The sequence below is a fragment of the Leptonychotes weddellii genome, chromosome 11 (assembly GCF_054177405.1).
Source record: "Leptonychotes weddellii isolate Sample4059 chromosome 11, ASM5417740v2, whole genome shotgun sequence".
NCBI lineage: Eukaryota > Metazoa > Chordata > Mammalia > Carnivora > Phocidae > Leptonychotes > Leptonychotes weddellii.
Genome location: NC_138379.1, coordinates 34,763,889 through 34,782,617, shown reverse-complemented (window position 1 = coordinate 34,782,617; position 18,729 = coordinate 34,763,889). Strand labels below are relative to the sequence as shown.

Genomic DNA, 18,729 nt, shown 5'->3' with positions numbered 1-18,729 from the left:
ACCTATGCAGTGAAACTATCAAGTGATACAAAGTACAAGGATAAACATACCACATTCATTCTTTCTCATGGTCTCGGTAGTAGAGAGAATAATAGCACAAATTCTGGTGACCACAGATCTACTGAGGAAACGCTGACTAGTTGTGAACTGACATTCAAATACTTTTATGTTTCTGCTCTCCTGTATTACAGTTTTGAAGTCCAACAGCATTGTGCACGATGTACTACCAGAACGATGAAAAAAAATCAAGCAGGCAAGCAACAAAGATAGAACAATACATATTAAAGGATAGCCAAGATTATCATAAAACGTTTCTAGCCTAAGAAAGTACTCTTAAAAAAATACATAAATTTCTCTGATAATCTGTTCTAAAAACAAACATTAGATGTTATTTTAATTAGCAATAATCGCGCCTCGGATAAACCTCATTGGCTACGATACTGCCACTGTGCAAAGCTTAGATGTGATTTTAAAGATACCATTTTCTCCACATCCCTGTTGTTTGGATATGTGGAAACAATCTAGTCTAAGCTATAAAATGCTTCATACCTATGGTTTAAAATGAGTTAACATATAAAAGATTGTTAGAAACTGAGGTTTTCTAGAAATCAAAGGGATTATGCTATTATCTCAATGAAAAACGGTCACAAATAGCACTATTCCCATTTTGTTGATGATGCCTGAACCAAAATGGAGAGCTTAACAAGGTTTAGTGTGCTTTGCTTATGGATGAAAGATCTCCCATCATTAGGTTTCTTTTTTTTTTTTTTTTTTTTTTAAAGATTTTATTTATTTATTTGAGAGAGAGAGAATGAGAGACAGACAGCATGAGAGGGAGGAGGGTCAGAGGGAGAAGCAGACTCCCTGCCGAGCAGGGAGCCCGATGCGGGACTCGATCCCGGGACTCCAGGATCATGACCTGAGCCGAAGGCAGTCGCTTAACCGACTGAGCCACCCAGGCGCCCCTCCCATCATTAGGTTTCTAACTCAAATCCTTTAAATTATATTGTAGAAAAAGAGCTACATTATAGTAATTTTGAGAACATTTTAATAAAACCATGCCACCAGAACCTCAATAACTAGACTGTATCAATGGCAAGAACAGCATTAGAAAACCTGTTTTGGGGGGCACCTGGGTGCTCAGCCATTAAGCGTCTGCCTTCAGCTCAGGTCATGATCCCAGGGTCCTGGGATCGAGCCCCGCATCGGGCTCCTTGCTCAGTGGGAAGCCTGCTTCTCCCTCGCCCACTCCCCCTGCTTGTGTTCCCTCTCGTGCTGTCTCTCTCTGTCAAAAAATAAATAAAATCTTAAAAAAAAAAAAAAGCAAAGAAAATCCTTTTTTGGGGGGAGGGTACTTACATTAGATCTTGGGATGGTTACAATTTATCAGGAAATATAACAGAAAGATGAACTTCATACGCTCCTACATTCATTTAGGCACTCAGCAAAATATTTATTGAGGAACTTCTATATATAAAGCACTGTTCTTGGATGTTAGGGGGTCGGGGACTGGTGGGGGTAGGTGATTAGTCAGGTAGGCATGCCTGCTCCTTGCAAAGGAAATAGGAAGTGGATTTCCTAAGATAGAATAGTAGAGGATGAGGTCAGAGAAATAACAGGGGAAGAAAGCAGGATCACACAGGGCCTTCTAGGCCTAAGAACTCTGGATTGAATTCTGAGTAAAATGGGGAAATACTGGCAGGTTTTGAGCACAGGAGCGACATTATTTATGGTTTTTTATTTATTTGACAGAGAGAGAGAAAGCACAAGCAGGGGGAGCAGCAGGGAGCCCAGTGGGGGCAAAGAGAAAGCACAGGCAGAGGGAGAAGCAGGCTCCCTGCTGAGCAAGGAGCCCCACATGGGACTTGATCCCAGGATCCGGGATCATGACCTGAGCCAAAGGCAGATGCTCAACTGACTGAGCCACCCAGGCACCCCTATTTCTGTTTTACTAGGATTACTCTGGATGCTGTGTATAAAACAGAGTGTAGGGGTCAAGGACAGACACAGAAACCTTTTGGGAGGCTTCTGAAATAAATTAGATAAGACACAATGTGATGACTTGGATTTGCACTGGGTATGATCAAATTCTAGATCTATTTTGAAGACAGTAGGCTCCTGATGAGGAATCAAGGATGATGCCAAAGTAAGAGTACTGAGTAGGATCAATGGAGATGGGGAAGCTGTGTAGAAAGGTTCAGAGTTTAATTCTGGTCATGTTGGGCTCGAGATGTCTATTAAATATCCACGTGGAGATATTAAGAAGGCAGGTGCTCTAAGGATCTGGAGCTCAGGAGAGAGGTGTAGGCTGGAAGTATAAACTTGGGAACTGTGGGCATAGAAGTGGTATTTAAAGCTAAGACTGGTGGAAATCACCAGGAGAATGTACAGAGAACGCTAAGTACAGAGAATGCTAAGGACTAAGCCAGGGGGCACGCCAACATTAAGAAAAGGAGACCTGTAAAGAAGACTGACCATGAGTACCAGCAAGCTAGGAGGAAAACCGAGCGAGTGTGGGGTCTTGGAAAAAAGATTAAGAAAGTGTATCAAGGAAGGAGTAATTAACTGTGTCAAATGCTACTGACAGGCCAAGTAAGTGGAGAAGAGTAACTACCTGTTGGATTTAACCTTGTAAAGGTCATTAGTGACCTTGACAGAAACAGTTTTAGCGGAATGGTATGAAGGAAATCCCAAATGGAGGGACTTTACAAGAGAAAGGGAGAAGATGAATTGAAGATAATGGAGTACGGATAATTTGTCAAGGAGTTTTGCTTGCAGAGGGGAATGAAGAAATGGAATAGTGGTGGGAAAGTGGAATTGAGAGGAGGACTTTTTAAGGTTAGTTTAGGGCATATTTTTGTGTGTGTGTTGATGAGGAGCAATCCAGTAGAGAACAGAAACTGATAATGGGAGGGAAGAACTGCTGAGCTGACTGGCCCCCGGGGGAGGGAGAGAGGGTGAGATCTTGTGCACAGAAGCAAAGATAACTGGCCTATGGGAGGAGGCAGGCATGGCGGTAGAGGGGCAGCGACGGGCATGCAGCAGCGGGGGCGGGGATCTGTAGAAATGCTCTTATTGCTTAAATTTTCTCAACTGAAGAAAATTATACTTCAGGCACTCTAATAAGCAACACTAAACAGAAACAACTACTGGCCTGTGATAATGTGCAGTATACCCCGTGGTGCTTTCTTCTCCTAAAGAAGCTCTTCTGTTTTTATATATAACCAGGCTAGGGAAATCTAAGTATCTGTCAGTAGTTCAACACATACAAAGCTCATCAATAAAAATACGCGAGCCAGGAAAGAGTGAAGAGTCAGTCATTTCTTTGTATGCCCTGACAGAAGACTCATTTATATAATGAATGCTAAATCACCTACTTCAAGTTTTGGATTATAGGACACTGACCATTAAGAGTTCTTCGTAACAAGGAAGACTATTCTGACATCTCACATGTAAAACTGAAGGGCACTTTTCACAACAGGAGCCTCTGACTTTCCTTATGGGAGAAAGACAGTTTTGAAGGGTACTTACCAACAGTGGCCACAGGAGGCTGGGACGGGTACTGAGAACTCGTTGTGGCAGGATACTGACCACCAGGTGGGAAAGGACAGCCTGGGTAACCACTGAAAAAAAGAACAAAACCCATTCAATATTAAGATGACTCAATGCTAGAGTATCTTTAAGAACCCCATTCAGGAAGTTAAACTTGACCTGTTGTTTTATCAGTTAATGTCTTTTAGAGCTCCAGGTGTCTATTCAAGCAAAGTTCTAGAAGAAGTTCCATTAATGACATTGGATTCACTCTTAAGTAAACGGTTAAAATACTCTTGCTTGGCCCTGTTTATTTGACGGTTGTCTTCACAGGGAGCAAAAAACAACTGGTATATTTCTAAGGGCAGATGAACAGTATTAGAACTGGAAGCAACCCCAATTTGTGAGAGAACTTTCCCATTCTGGTTAACGAGCATATCCCGGAAATTATATTATTCAATTTTTACCTATGGTTCATTGATACCCTTTGAGAGTATCTGATCTGAAAATTCTCCTCTTTATAAATAGTTTTAAAAATTTTCTTTTCACTCTATGGATAGTTTGTCTCATTCATGTATTCATATCAGAGTCAGGAGGAATTTTCCTTAGAAGTATTCTCCTCCAGTCTGTTATCCAACATTGTCTTATAAGTATCATTAACAATATCCCTGACAAACAGTCATCTTTCTCTACTGAACACTAAATATCATTTTGATAGAACTTCCACCTAATGGTCCTAAATTTGCATTCTGGAAAACCACTTGAATAGTAGAAGACTTCTAACATCAGTCTTCTAATCTCTTCTTTAGGTGAAATCTTTTAAATTCCTTCAACCATTATTCACAGGACATGATTTTAAGGTCTAATCACTTTCCTCTGAATGCTCACTAGTTTGGAGGTATTTCCCTTACAATGGGGAAGAAAAGTGAAACAAGATGATCACTAGCTACCTGTTAGTTGGACAATAAATCTGGATTAGTTGTCAGATCTATGATATTGGCAATTCTGATCAATATGCCTTCTACAAGTCCATTAAAATTACTGATGAAACCCAGCCCGTACAGAGTCTTGGGGCAAGAGCTCTGAGCTGGGAGTCAGTAATCCCTTTCCAGTGTAGTGGTTCAAAGATTCTACTGTTTGTACTACCAGCTCACACTTTATCACTTGTCCCCAACAAAAAAATTTTGTAGCACTTGTTGAAGATTCGATGTAGTCACAGTACTCTCTCATCTATCAGTATAAAAGCAAAATCAAAGAAAATAGCAGGCATTTCTGTTCCTGGCAAACACATGCCAAAGGCTACTGAACGCTGCTTTTGTTTCTGGTCTCTTTAGTAACCCTGCTACCATGGTATCAGGAAACAGTGCCAATCGTACTGAAATTTCTGGATCTATGGTTTTGAAAACTGGGATAAACGTGCTCTTTTTTTCTGGGGTTACTCCCATTTTGCATACCCTTTTAAAGACAATCTGTGATTATACTGTTGAATTTTTCAGTAACCTGGTATAAAACTTTTCTAGGCCTACAGACATTAACTTCCAAGAACTCCCTTGTCTCTTAGTTTGCTCAATTTCTTCTTCATAGTTATTCTCTATGTTCAGGGTTAATAATTTTTCTTGAGTAAAGAACTGAGTGGTACATTTTCTATCTTTGTATATTATTAAACAATTTGTTCTATGTAGCACATCTTTTTCATATTGAAGAGTCCTTTTAAAACTACGTATTTAAAAAGAATTTTCCAACACTCTTATGTTCCTTTTTCTTTATGTACTCTTTCAAATTTTACTAATTATTATATTTAAGGAACTGTTTCTAAGTGCTTGAGGTAGGAGCTAATAAGGTATGAATTCGTTTCTTCCTCAAGATGCTATCAAAACAGGGCAAGATCCCTGTAAACAATCCTGATAGGATCAAGGAAATAAGAAATGCTAAGTAAAAATCCAGGAAATATAGAATGGAAAAATCACTATCAGCTAGAGGAGATCAGGGAAGGTTCTGGGAGATGTGTTAATATCCATGAAGTTGCACCTTTAGTCTCTTTAATTCCTTTCCTCCTAACCCCATATTCTTCAACCGCATTACAGTGTTTCCTTATTGTTCCTGGGGCTTTTGGTGGCTTTCACACTTTGCTTACATAAAATGAGTGGGCTGGACTAACTGGAAAGTATCCCCTCAGTCACAGAGTGTTATAACTCCTTGCTGCTCCCTCCACCTCTAAACACCGAATTTCCTTCTTCAAGGTCCTCCTTGTAAACCCGTTCTTTCATTTATGAAGTTATCGCTGAGCTCCCAGCGCCACAGGAGATGTGACCTCCCCTCTGAATTCTATTTATCACAGCACTTACCATTGTCTGTCTTTTCTGATACCAGGAACTGGTTCCTAATATCTTATTACATGCGTGCTAGTACACAGACCCAAACTGGAACAACCATTCTTGACATACCTTTTAGTTTCCTTGTATACATGCTGCAGGTGCTAAATTAAACTTTCAAAAGATCTTAAGATTTGGAAGAGAACTTAGAGATCATCTAGTCCAACTTTCTAGAGCAAGAATAAAGACTCTCATATTCATTGTTTTAAGATAAAGATTCTTCTTGAGTCACTGATTTATTAATTCTCCTTTAGGACAAAGGGAGAAGAGAAAGAGGTTCTGAAGCTCTTCTGCCAAAACCTTTTATATACAGAAAGATACAGATGGCAATTTGAATACAGTTACCCTTAACAACTCATTGGCATATTACTTACACTGAGATTAAAAGTTACATTTCAAAGGGAAAAAAACATCAAATCTTTGAAAAACAGCTATCTCAAAAAGGAACTTCTTACAAATAACCTCACAGAAGACACTTTTATGGTTACCTAAGTGAGTAAGATTTAGAGTTTTGTCAATATTTTCCAGCTTCATTTTTATCTACGAGTTTCTCTGAAATGGTTTTATTGTTCAGAAGTCCATTTCCTTACTGTACTTCCAACAACCATTTCCTTATGTCCAAAGTTCCATCTTACTACTGACAAGAAGATTCTGTTTCTAGAACTTAATCAGAAAAATAAGTGCCTCAAGAAATCTAAAACTTATAGCCTGTTTATAGATTATAATTATTTTTTCTTTTTTTGTCTTTTTCTTTATTGTCCCTGACAGATACTCATCTAGTCTTTGCTTACCTAATATGACAGAATGCTTCCTACCTTGTAAAGCAAGTCTGTGAAATTAAGAAAGATCCAGAAATAAATAAGATTACTAAATTTAACTTATAGGATCCTGCATATTATACATGTACATACATCAGGTGTTCAGGAAATCTGGCTACATTTATCTGTGAGGGTTGTATGAAGCTAGAAAGAGTTAGCAGGGTGAAAAATTTCTTGTTAATAGTTAAAGTAGCCAGAAATCTCATCTGGACACTGGCATATGCCGTCTTGCATTATAAGTCAACCCAAAGACCACCCTTTGGAAGGTAGTCCTAGATTACCACTGAAACTACACAATTGCAACATGGGTTAATTATTTCTCATGGATTTTCTAATGTGTCTTATTCATAGACTGATCTCACGATTAATTTAACCTACCTGAGTTATGTTATTATCAAATGGTTAACAGAGGTTTGTAGTATATGTAGTCGACGAACTAAATGAATAAATAAGACTGACCCCATCAAGTGAGCCATTAATCCATTCCCTGTAATTTATGAAAAAGTTGGTTTTTTTTTTAAAGGGTATTAAAATATAGGCGCACTTGGGTGGCTGAGTCAGTTGAGCATCCAACTCTTGATTTTGGCCCGGGTCATGATCTTAGGGTTGTGAGATCGAGCCCCACATCGGGCTCCGTGCTGGGAGTGAAGCCTGCTTAAGATTCTCTCCCTCTCCAAGAAAAAAAAAAGGTATTAAATTATTTTTCTCCTTGGTTGAATTCATTATAATTAGTAATCCATTAACCTTTCAGTTATCTACACTAAATATATAAAATTCTTAAAAGGGAAGCAGAGCAAGCAAGGATTTCAAAGTCCAAAACCAATCAAGATTATTGTCATTATCTCACTCCTTCCTTCTTTGTAAATAGAATGAAGCTCCATTTCTCTAGAATGGAAAAAACTTCTTTGGAATTATGTACATACTATAAAATTTCACTAATAAATCAAGTCTTACCTTCCATTAAATTGCAACTATGTTTCTTTAATGCTCTAGTTAGCCCCCATTATTTCAATTCTAGATCTAATAGAATTTCTAATACAATTATTCAAAAGATTTTTCATTACCTGGGATTGGGAGGATATCCAGATGGATATGCAGAGATTCCACTTGGCATGCCTGGGATATAGGAAGCTAAAAATAATTTTTAACATTTCAAAATAATATGCATAGTCCTGGATATACAGGCTATCAAAGAAGACATATATCATTGTCAAACCACTGCGAAATTTCATACAGGTAAAGAATCCAAATCTCAGCACCAAAACAAAACAAACACTCCACCACCCATATTATATTAGTTCTTTACTGCAAGCAGTATCTTCAAATCACAAAATTCTCAAAGCATTAACTATGAGGCAAAACAATACACAGGACAGTCCCAACAGGGAATAACCGGCAAACAGGTCAACCTGGACAGCTCTCCACACTCTCAAAGAGTTTATAACCTGACACAGCAGCTGGTTCAACTGGAATTTAGAGGAAGGTAATTCTGCCCTCCTCTGGTCCAAGATCAGCTTCTCAGAAAGTGCCCTCTTTATTATATCTAAGAAATCTTTTGATATTTCTTGTTGACCCATTTTTGACCAAATATTGACCAGTTTGCACAGGTGGTTTTGTTGGCTTGACTGAGGACTTTAAAAGACTTCAAATTACTATGAGAAGTCCTTTATAAAACTTATATTCAGCTAGACTGGTTAAAAACAAAACAAAAGCTTGGAAATACGAGGGAAAAAAGGTTCAAATCTAGCAAGCTTAAAGAATGGTTTATATATTTTTTATAACACTAAAGACCCTGAACTAGGCAGTGGTGCCAGGAGGCTAATCAACACAGTGAAAGAAAAAGAGAATTTTGACTTTAATTGGAAATGACTTGTCTGAGAATCAGTTTATCCTCAGTGAAATTTTTCTCCCTGAATACAATGATGAATTAGCTCTTAATCCAATCAATAAATATTCTAGTGCTTCTATGTAACCAGCACCAGGATTCTGATTAAAAAAAGAAAGAATTCCTGGCTTCAAGTTGCTCATGGTCTAGTGGGGGAGATAAGCAAGGAATAATAATAATACAGAGTGCTAAATGTTATGACAGGAGAAGTACAGAGTAAAATATATATATACACATGGGATCATACAGGAGGCAGCTAATCTAAACTTAGGATGTGGGGGTAAATAAAAGGGATCTAGTAGAGGAATGGTATATAAAGGCTTGGAAGGCAAGAGAGGTGGAGCCTTCAAGAAATGAACCGTTAAAGCACAGAATGTAAGTGGGTTGGGAGACATATATACTGGGATCTGACCAAGGGCCTCATAAATCTTTACCAGACTTGCTGAGCATACATCTCCAAGTATCAGTGTTCACAGTCTCCCTGTTAGGATGAACTATAGGTATTAAGTAAATTTTTTCTTAAGTATAATGAAGCTAGGATGATGTTCAATGCTATTTCAGAAAGGGAAAAAAACTCCTGAAATGTCTCAATTGCTGGATTCCATAAGACATTTTTTTCTTCCTGGGCAAAGCACAGCTGATCCTTAACATCAGAACACAAGGCTACTATTGTCGGCAACATACATGGTCAATTACTACCCCTCCCCACCCATGCTAGTTTTTCTCTGTACACATAAGCTACCACTTTGTTTTTATGAGCAATCATAATCGTGCACCAAATTTTCATAATCAGAAGCAATTTTCCTTTTCTAAGGTTCTGAAAAGATACTAATTCCACCAAAGCCTTCAAATTTTAATTCTTAGAAACAACAAATGTTATTTGGATCCAAGACTATCAAGGAAGAAGAAAATGAGGTAAAGTAATTTTAGAGCCAGAATAAAATGGGATACAAATACATATAACATATGGGGCTATTATAAGAATCAAATAAGTATGAATATGAAGTGCTTAGCTGTGTCTCACAGTTACAATTCAATAAATGCTGACTATTACTGTTAGTTGTCAAAAAATGAGGTTTGGCCATTACCTTTTTTAATATGACTCATAGCTCAAAGTCATCCTAAAACAGCAGATCAAAAAGTGTTTTGTTTTTTTTTAAGATTTTATTTATTTATTCATGAGAGAGAGAGAGAAAGAAAGAGAGAGGCAGAGGGAGAAGCAGGCTCCCCAGGGAGCAGGGAGCCCAATGTGGGACTCGATCCCAGGACCTTGGGATCATGACCTGAGCCGAAGGCAGACGCCTAACCATCTGAGCCACCCAGGCACCTTCAAAAAGTGTTGTGAGTAATGATAAAAATAATAGAAGTATATAATTTCTGAACTAGAAGATAATCTTCATATAAGTATATATCCAAATTTCTGGGCTATTCCTTGGTGTGTGTGTGGGGGGGGAATGGAATTTGGACTTAATCTCTTTACACTCATACCTACTACTAATCAATATTGTTTAAATGTATAAAAAGTATTAAAACTTGAATTGAAGGATAGTAATTTACTTAAATCAGCTATAGATTGTTTAATGTGATATACAGTGAGTGCAAAACTGAACTGCAAAAATAATCTCTTTACTGTGGTCTCTTTCTGGACACTTCCAGTGTCAATATAAAACTGGAAGAAATTTAGGAAAAAAATGTTGCTTAGGAGACTGCCTAAACTTCTGTAAAGGTTATCTTCGGTGGTCACTAGCTATGTTATTGGAGCAAATAAACATGAATGACAAACTAGGAAATATTTGGTATTTCAAACTTAAAAGAGCAAGGCTGTCTAACCTCAAATACTAGCCTCAACAGAATTTATTAAGATGAAAACAAATTTCTAGTCCAAAAGAATCACTAGAACTTTTAATAAAAGAGCTACTAATTCCTAAAACCAAACTTACTCTGTGAAAGCAGGGAAGGAAAAGGAAATGGGTTCAGAAAGTTCTTTCTGTTAAATTCCCATTCAGCTTGTGAGTCAAAATGTTCCTCGAGACAGAACTGATTAAAAAGGAAGAGAATAACTCCCAGTACGAGAAAAATGAAAGCTCACATAATCTAACCTAAGTTTTGCTTAATTATAATCTTGAAAAAATTTGTTAAAAAAAAATCGTAGCTCAAAACACAATGAATCAATATAGGTTTAGTAAAGTCAAAACAAGTAAGTACAACCAACTCTCAATTATCCAGGGTGATTTGAAAGTATTAATAGGAATTTCTGGGGGGAGAAAAAAAGAAGAAATAATAGAGATAATGTATACCAACCGGGGAGAGTACTGACTTCAGGCTCTCACCCTCTCCATACCAGGTAAAATGAATTGGCTGTACTAAAGAGAAGCCAAGAGCTAGATGTTCAGTTGTGTTACAGCCAGAACTGCAGAATGTGAATGATTCAGCTGACTCTAATTGATTCTTATGTACATCACTGATTCTGCAGTTGCAAAGAAAAGCAGCCTACCTTTCAAGTTATATCTGTTTCCAATTTGATGCTATAAGGCTATTCCATGGCATGTATAATTAAAAATTAAAAAACAATTCTAGCTCTATTCCAGCATTCTTTCTCTTCCATTTTGGAATCTAGCACACCCATAGTTAGATTTCTACGCACAAATGGAAGCCCAAATGCCAGTCTTTGGTGGGAATCTGTACATGCAGAGGTATGACCTCAGAATACTTCCAAAAAATCCACTAACTGGGTAAGCTAAAAAGTGAAGTCATGAAAAAAAAATTTTTTTACAAGGTTTTGTGTTTTGTTTATGAGTTTAAAAATCAAACTTAATTATACTTACTATTTGGTGGCCCTGTTGCCTGGTATGGTGGATAAGACGCCGAAATAGTAGGACGAGAGAAGACTGGAGGTTCATCTCCAAACACCACGATCATGACCTGAATAAGCCCCAATAAGTCGGACTGTGGCTAAAAACAGAAAAATTAGGTCAGCTACAGATTTTTCTTTTTAGAGATTTTATTTATTTGTCAGTGAGAGAAGGGGAGAGCACGCGCGCACAAGCAGGGGGAGCGGCAGGCAGAGGGAGAAGCAGACTCCCCGCTGAGCAAGGAGGCCGATGTAGGGCTCGATTCCAGGACTCCGGGATCATGACCTGAGCTGAAGGCAGATGCTTACCCGACTGAGCCACCCAGGCGCCCGCCCCTCCCAGTGGACTATTATGTGAGCAAGAAACTTATCTAGTGTTAAGCCTCTTAGCATTTCGGGGTTTATGTTTTAAAGTCAGAGAGCTATTTAACGTATTCATCTAGTATACTTCAGACATTATACCAAATAATCATTGCTTCTAATACCCTAATCTTGTTCAGAAGTCTAAAATGACTCCCATCTGTCTACTGAAGGACAAAGTCCTTAGCTAACAATCAGGATCCTTCATGGTATAGCCTTGAATACCATACCAAAGTTAGCCACCATTGTGTCTTTTCTGTTAGATCTGTGAAATCTGTCATACCTACAGAAATGTATGACCTATGTAACTTTAAAGAGTAACAATAAAGAAAACACCTGGAAGCCATTGTCCAAGTTAAGAAATAGAAGACTGACAGTAACTTAGAAGTTTCAGACTGCATCCGCTCTATCTCCTCATGAGGTAAACCACTTCTCTGATTTAGTGGATAATCATTCTTTTGCTTGACTTTAAACATACTACCTAAGAATGATTTCCTAAACTGTGTGTTTAATGTGGCTTTTTTTGAACTTCATATGAATTTAATCAAACTGCATATTCATTCTACCGAGATTGGCTGCTTTTGTTCAGTGTTTGAAAGATACAGTCATGTTAAAGAGCACAGCTATATTTAACTCATTTTCACTCTGTATGGTGTTCCACCCAATGAATACACACTTTTTATTCATTTTCCCGCTAATAGCCAGCTAGGGTGTATCCAGTCTTCAGCAATGTATGCCTAATACATTCTTGCTGTATTTTCGAGTAGGTATGTGCAAGGGTTACTCTTGTGCAGTAGTTCTCAACTGGGGGTGATACATTTGCCTCCCAGGGGATATTCAGAAATTCCAAGAGCATTTTTTGGTTGTCACAACTGGGTGTTATGCTACTGGCATCTTGTGGGTAAAGGCAAGAGATTCTACATCCTACAATGAATAGGACAGCCCTCCCACAATAAAGAATTACCCGACCCACAATGTCAATAATGTTGAGCTACATACCTAGGTGCGGAACTGCTAGGTCACAGGGCATATGCTCACAACTTTACTAAGGCCAAACTGGTTTCCAAAGTAGCTGGTGTCAAAGAGTTCTCGTTCTCCGCTTCCTCACTAACCCACATTGTCAACTGGTCGCACAAATTTGATGGGTATGTGGTGGTATCTCACTGTGGTTTTAATTTACATTTCCCTTACTATTAGCAGGGTTAAACATCTTTCAGTATGTTTATTGCCTACTAGAATTTCCCTTTTGTGAAGTACTTACTTGTTCAAGGGTTTTGTTTTGTTTTGTTTTTTTATTTGACAGAGACACAGCGAGAGAGGGAACACAAGCAGGGGGAGTGGGAGAGGGAGAAAGGGAGCCCGACGTGGGGCTCGATCCCAGGACCCTGGGACCATGACCTGAGCCAAAGGCAGACGCTTAACGACTGAGCCACCCAGGTGCCCCTTGTTCATGTTTATGATTCCCAAGTTATTTTAATATTCTGGATATTAGTCTGAGGGTATTAAGTATTACAAATATATTCTTCCAGTTTGTGGTTAGTTTTTTCATACTTTTTAATGTCTTTAATAAATAGTTTTCACTTTGTACAAATTCAAGGTAAAATTTATTACTTTTCCTTTCTAGTAAATGCTTTGTTTTGTTAAAAAAAAAAAAAAAAAAAAAACCCACAAAACCCAAAAACCTAACCTATTCCAAGATCACAAAAGCAATCTTCTATGTTTTTTTTTCCTTTTCCCTTTTAACAATCTATCTGAAAGTTTTGTGTGGTATATGAATAGGAATCCAACTGTCCCAGCTCCATTATTAAAAAGTTCATCTTATCCCCAAACGATCTGTTATAATACCACTGTCATATATCAAGTGTTTGTATCTAGTGGATCTTTTTTTGAGTTCTTTTTTTAAGATTTTATTTACATGAGAGCAAGCAAGTGCCCACAAGCAGGGGGAGGAAAAGGGGAAGGGGCAGAGGGAGAAGCAGACTCCCCACTGAGCGTGGAACCTGATGCGGGGCTTGATCCCAGGACCCTGAGATCATGAACTGAGCCAAAGTCCAACGCTTAACCAAATGAGCCACCCAGGCGCCCCTATGGGTTATTATATTCCATCTATCCATTTGAATATTCCTATGACAATTCCGTACTATCTTAGTTTTATAATACATTTTGACATGGGTAGGGCAAGTCCCTTCTACCTTATTCTTCTTGGAGAGGGCCTTAGCTATGCTCAATCTTTTGCATTTCCATATAAATTTTAGATTCAGCTTATCAAGTTCACAAAATTAACAAATATACAAAGAAATAAAAACTGTTAGGACAAAGAACCATGAATAAGTTTCTCTCTCCTTTAAGTCTTCTTTAATGTCTTTCAATAAAATTTAGAATTTTTTCCATAATGGACTTGTACATCTTTTGTAAGGTTTATTCATAAGTCAATAGAATTGAAAAATATATTCATTTGCCAGTTCATTCATTCTCTACGCTACTGAGTCCAATCTGCTACTAAACCAGGCTACTGAGTTCTTACTTTTTTTTTTTAAAGATTTTATTTTATTTATTTATTTGAGAGAGAGAGAGCAGAAGAGGGGGTACTGTCAGAGGGAGAAGCAAACTCCCTGACAAGCAGGGAGCCTGATGTGGGACTCGATCCCGGGATTCTGGGATCATGACCTGAGCCGAAGGCAGTCGCTTAACCAACTAAGCCACCCAGGCACCCGAGTTCTTAATTTCTATTATTCTATTTTCCAATTCTAAGATTTCCACTTGGTTGCTTTTTAATACAGTTCTCCATCTTGAACATATTAATCACAATCATTTTCAAGTCTGGGTCTGATAACTGGGTTGCCTGGGAGTTGTGGTGTCCTATTTCTACTGTCTTTTTTTCCCCTCTTTATCCTATTTTTTGATGTACTTGGTAATTTTAAATTGTATGCTGGACATGAAAAATTATAGAGGCTCTATACACTATTCTTCCTCCAGGAAGGGTTCACCTTATGCTATGGCAGGCAGATACTGTGAGAATCACCTTAACATAATCAGGACTGAGCTGATTCAAGGCTCCTGGGGTGTGTTCCTTCAGTGGCATCATCTAAGAGTCTAGGATGTTTACTTATACCCTTTCTCCTTGATAAGGTTCCAAGTTCCTACTGTCTCCTTAACCTGGGGCTACAGAGAACTTGGCTGGGTTTTTCAGAGGCTTCTGCTTAGTTTTAGGTTTTGTTTTTTTAAGATTTTATTAATTTATTTGTCAGAGAGAGAGAGAGAGAGCACAAGCAGGCGGGAGCGGCAGGCAGAGGGAGAAGCAGACTTCCTGCTGAGCAAGGAGCCTGATGCAGGACTCCGAAGGCAGGCGCTTAACCGACTGAGCCACCCAGGCGTCCCTCTGCTTAGTTTTTTAACACTGTCTTTGAAGCTTGGAATTCAGTTTATTCCCTTGAGGGAGAAACTCAGGTTATCTGGTTTGCTACTTGATAGGAATGCTGAGTAATGAGATTTGAACAGTTTCACAAATATATGCCACCAGTAAACTACTTTTTAAAATGCATTTCCCATTATGTGAATCCCATTTATTCTTAAAGGTTCAACTCAAGCAAATAAAATAGTGACTGTGTGTATTCTGTAAAGTACCAAGCTCTATACAAATATATTTCTTTTGGAGAACCTTTTCCAATTATCCAGCTCAGTGATTAGGATCTTATGTGAACTTATCTATCCTCCTGGGAATCCTCTTTGAATATTAACAGAAAGGAGATGCTAGGGAGCAAAGTATATAAAATGCAGTGAGTTCACACAATACTGTTAATACTTACATGTTTCCATTCATGTAGATAAGGAAGATATATCTTCCCATTTGCATCAACATGCTTTCCTGTTTTAATAGTCATTGAACTAGTAGGCTTAACAAAACAGATAGGGGGGTTATATGGGTATGTGTCCAGCAGCCACAGGCATATTGGAATATTATAAGTATTACCTGAAAGAGAAAGAGAAACTTCAGTTACTCTATTTTTATTATGTTTTATCAATGGCTTAGTAGGTAAGCAAGAGAGAGCTACAACTAAGCAACACTTAAAAGAAAAATCACAAATACTTTGGTTCAAAGTTTTAAGATGTTTCTCAAATTTTCAGTTTTTAAAAGACATCAGCAGGATTAAGGAGGGGGGATGGGGTGGCTGGGTGATGGACATTGGGGAGGGTATGTGCTATGGTGAGTGCTGTGAATTGAGTAAGACTGATGACTCACAGACCTGTACCTCTGAAACAAATAACACATTATATGTTTAAAAAAAAAAGATAGTAGGAAGGGAAAAATGAGGGGGAGATGAACCATGAGAGACTATGGACTCTGAGAAACAAACTGAGGGTTTTAGAGGGGAGGGAGGTGGGGGGATGGGTTAGCCCGGCGATGGATATTAAGGAGAGCACGTACTGAATAGAGCACTGGATGTTATACGCAAACAATGAATCATGGAACACTACATCAAAAACTAATGATGTAATGTATGGTGACTAACATAACATAATAAAATAAAATTAAAAAAAATAAATAAAATCAATGGGTGTATTACAGAGTCACAGGTCTTAGGTAGTCACAAAGAATAATTAAGAAACAGAACTGTCCAAAAAGAGAACAGTCATTCATGAAGCTGAATGGTCCCTTATCACTGTAAGTATTCCAGCAGCAGATGGCTGACTGGCTAAAAGAAGACATAATTATCCATCATCAGCATTATCACCAACATTACAACTATAATAACAGCTACCTTTTTAAAAAAAGATTTTATTTGTCAGAGAGAGAGCGCGCGCGCACAAGCGGGGGAGTGGCAGGCAAAGGGAGAAACAGATTCCCTGGCTGAGCAAGGAGCCTGATGTGGGACTCAATCCCAAGACCCTGGGATCATGACCTGAACCGAAGGCAGACACTTAAGTGACTCAGCCACCCAGGCATCCCATAATAGCTCCTTTTGGTATTTGTTTATTACATGCCAGGCTCTGTGCAAAGTCCTTTACATTATCACAATGAATACTTTTTTTAGTTCTATCATCCATTCTAGATGTCCACTGTCACAAAACTGACAGATTACAGAGAACTGAAACCTTACTTTGCCCTGACTTTAAAGCCTCTACCTTAGCCATTATACTATACAGCTTCCCATTGTTGGAAACATCTGGATGGGGTGGGAGGTTGAACTACAAGGCATTGAAAATCCCTCTCTAGGGGTCCCTGGCTGGCTAGGCGGGTAGACTGAGACTCTTGCTCTTGGGGTTGGGTTGTGAGTTCAAGCCCCACATTGGGTGTAGAGACTATTTAAAAATACAACATTTAAAAAAAAAAAAAAAAATCCCTTTTTAGTTCTAAGATTCCCTGAGTCTATGAAACATCAAACTCTTCCAGGGCACTGAGGCACTTATTTGTTGATATGACTTAGTAAAGAATGGGGGAAAAAGCTGAAAATATTAGGTGCTGCTGCCAAATGAAGTTCAATTAGAATAAGTTAAAATCTTTATATCATCATTAAAGTCAGGAGAAAGTAGGTTTAATTTACTCATAACTCTTTGGTAACCTACTAGGTGCATCACAATGCATCTATATTGGAACCATAAATTACATAAGATGTTTACCTTTATAAGGCACAGGAATTGTTCCAGTGAGGTTCATTAGTTCTCTGGAACTGCCATCATTAAAAACTGAAAAGAAAGAATAATGATTCAGTCATGAGCATTTTCACAGACACTCCCAGATGAATTATTCTTTCAGAAACATTGGTTAAAACTCATTATTACCCTTGAAAGGAGCTAACTTGTTAATGTCTCACCCATTTTGCCCAATAACAAAATATCCTTTGTTGACTGACTCAGTGGGATCGGTTTTTAAATGAGTGAAGAAAAGATGCTTTGAATTACTTGGAAAAATGAATGTGAGTGCTTCAGTCCCAGCAAATATAAGCTCTTGGTCCCCAACTAGTATGATTATAAAGTTACTTAAAAATCACTATCAGCTGATACCACACTAAATGTTAACCCAGTATCATTAAATTTTAGATTGCCCAGATGTTTATCCCTACTCAATGTCATTCTCAATCCCAATGTAGTATCAAACCACAGTATTAAAAAGTTTTCAGTCAAATATAGACATCTTTCAATACAAGTATTTCTCATATCATGTAAGTTTTTCTATCTGTAATTGATTATAATTAGGCCACATGATTTATATCATATGGACTGCTATTATTTGTAATAATGATTTGGAATTAACACTATCGCATAGAAAAGCTGTAATGTGCAGTACAAGAACACAGAACTGTACTGTTTACCTCTGTTCTTTTACTTAGCATTGACAATTATAATCTGTGCTATAATTTATTCTGATTTTGTGCTTTTTAAAAAAAATCACCTTATTTAAATTTAGGGTTTTAATTACTCTAAAAGCATGCTGATAACAATGGTTTAGACTTGGTCCAGCCATAAAATGCTATATAAAATTTATTCAGTGATGCTGGAGTCTTTGTTAGTTTAAAGATTTCATTTATTTATTTATTTTGAGAGAGAGAGAACTCGTGAGTGGGGGGCAGGAGGAGGGGTGAAGGGAGAGGAAGAGAGAAACTTAAGCAGACTCTGCAGTAAGCATGGAGCCCAACACTGGGTTCGATGCCACAATCCATGAGATCATGACCTGAGCTGAAACCAAAAGTCTGATGCTTAACCGACTGAGCCACCCAGGCACCCCTCTTTGTCAGTTTAGATAGACATATTTATTCTTTTAGCATGCAGTAAAAACTATACACTTACAGTAAAGTTCTAGCCCCAGTCACTTTTTCCCCTCACTGAAGCCATTTTTAAATTAACTCCAATTCTGGTAATATGAAGTTTTCCCCAGATCTAAATACCACAGTATGTGGACAGGAAGGAGAATTG

General features: G+C 38.0%; 1 protein-coding gene and 1 pseudogene across 1 annotated transcript in view; both read right to left on the bottom strand.

The window, feature by feature from the left end:
• The window catches only part of TSG101 (tumor susceptibility 101), a 40,941-nt gene that overhangs the window by 14,196 nt on the left and 8,016 nt on the right, over nt 1–18,729 (bottom strand). Inside the window, exons 3-7 of the mRNA XM_006746731.3 lie at nt 17,437–17,502; nt 15,624–15,787; nt 11,432–11,558; nt 7,786–7,852; nt 3,532–3,623 (exon numbers count right to left, since the gene is read on the bottom strand). Of these exons, the coding sequence (XP_006746794.1) occupies nt 3,532–3,623; nt 7,786–7,852; nt 11,432–11,558; nt 15,624–15,787; nt 17,437–17,502 (516 nt within the window). The remainder of the gene's footprint in view (nt 1–3,531; nt 3,624–7,785; nt 7,853–11,431; nt 11,559–15,623; nt 15,788–17,436; nt 17,503–18,729) is intronic.
• Nucleotides 329–458, bottom strand: LOC115936765 (U4 spliceosomal RNA; annotated as a pseudogene).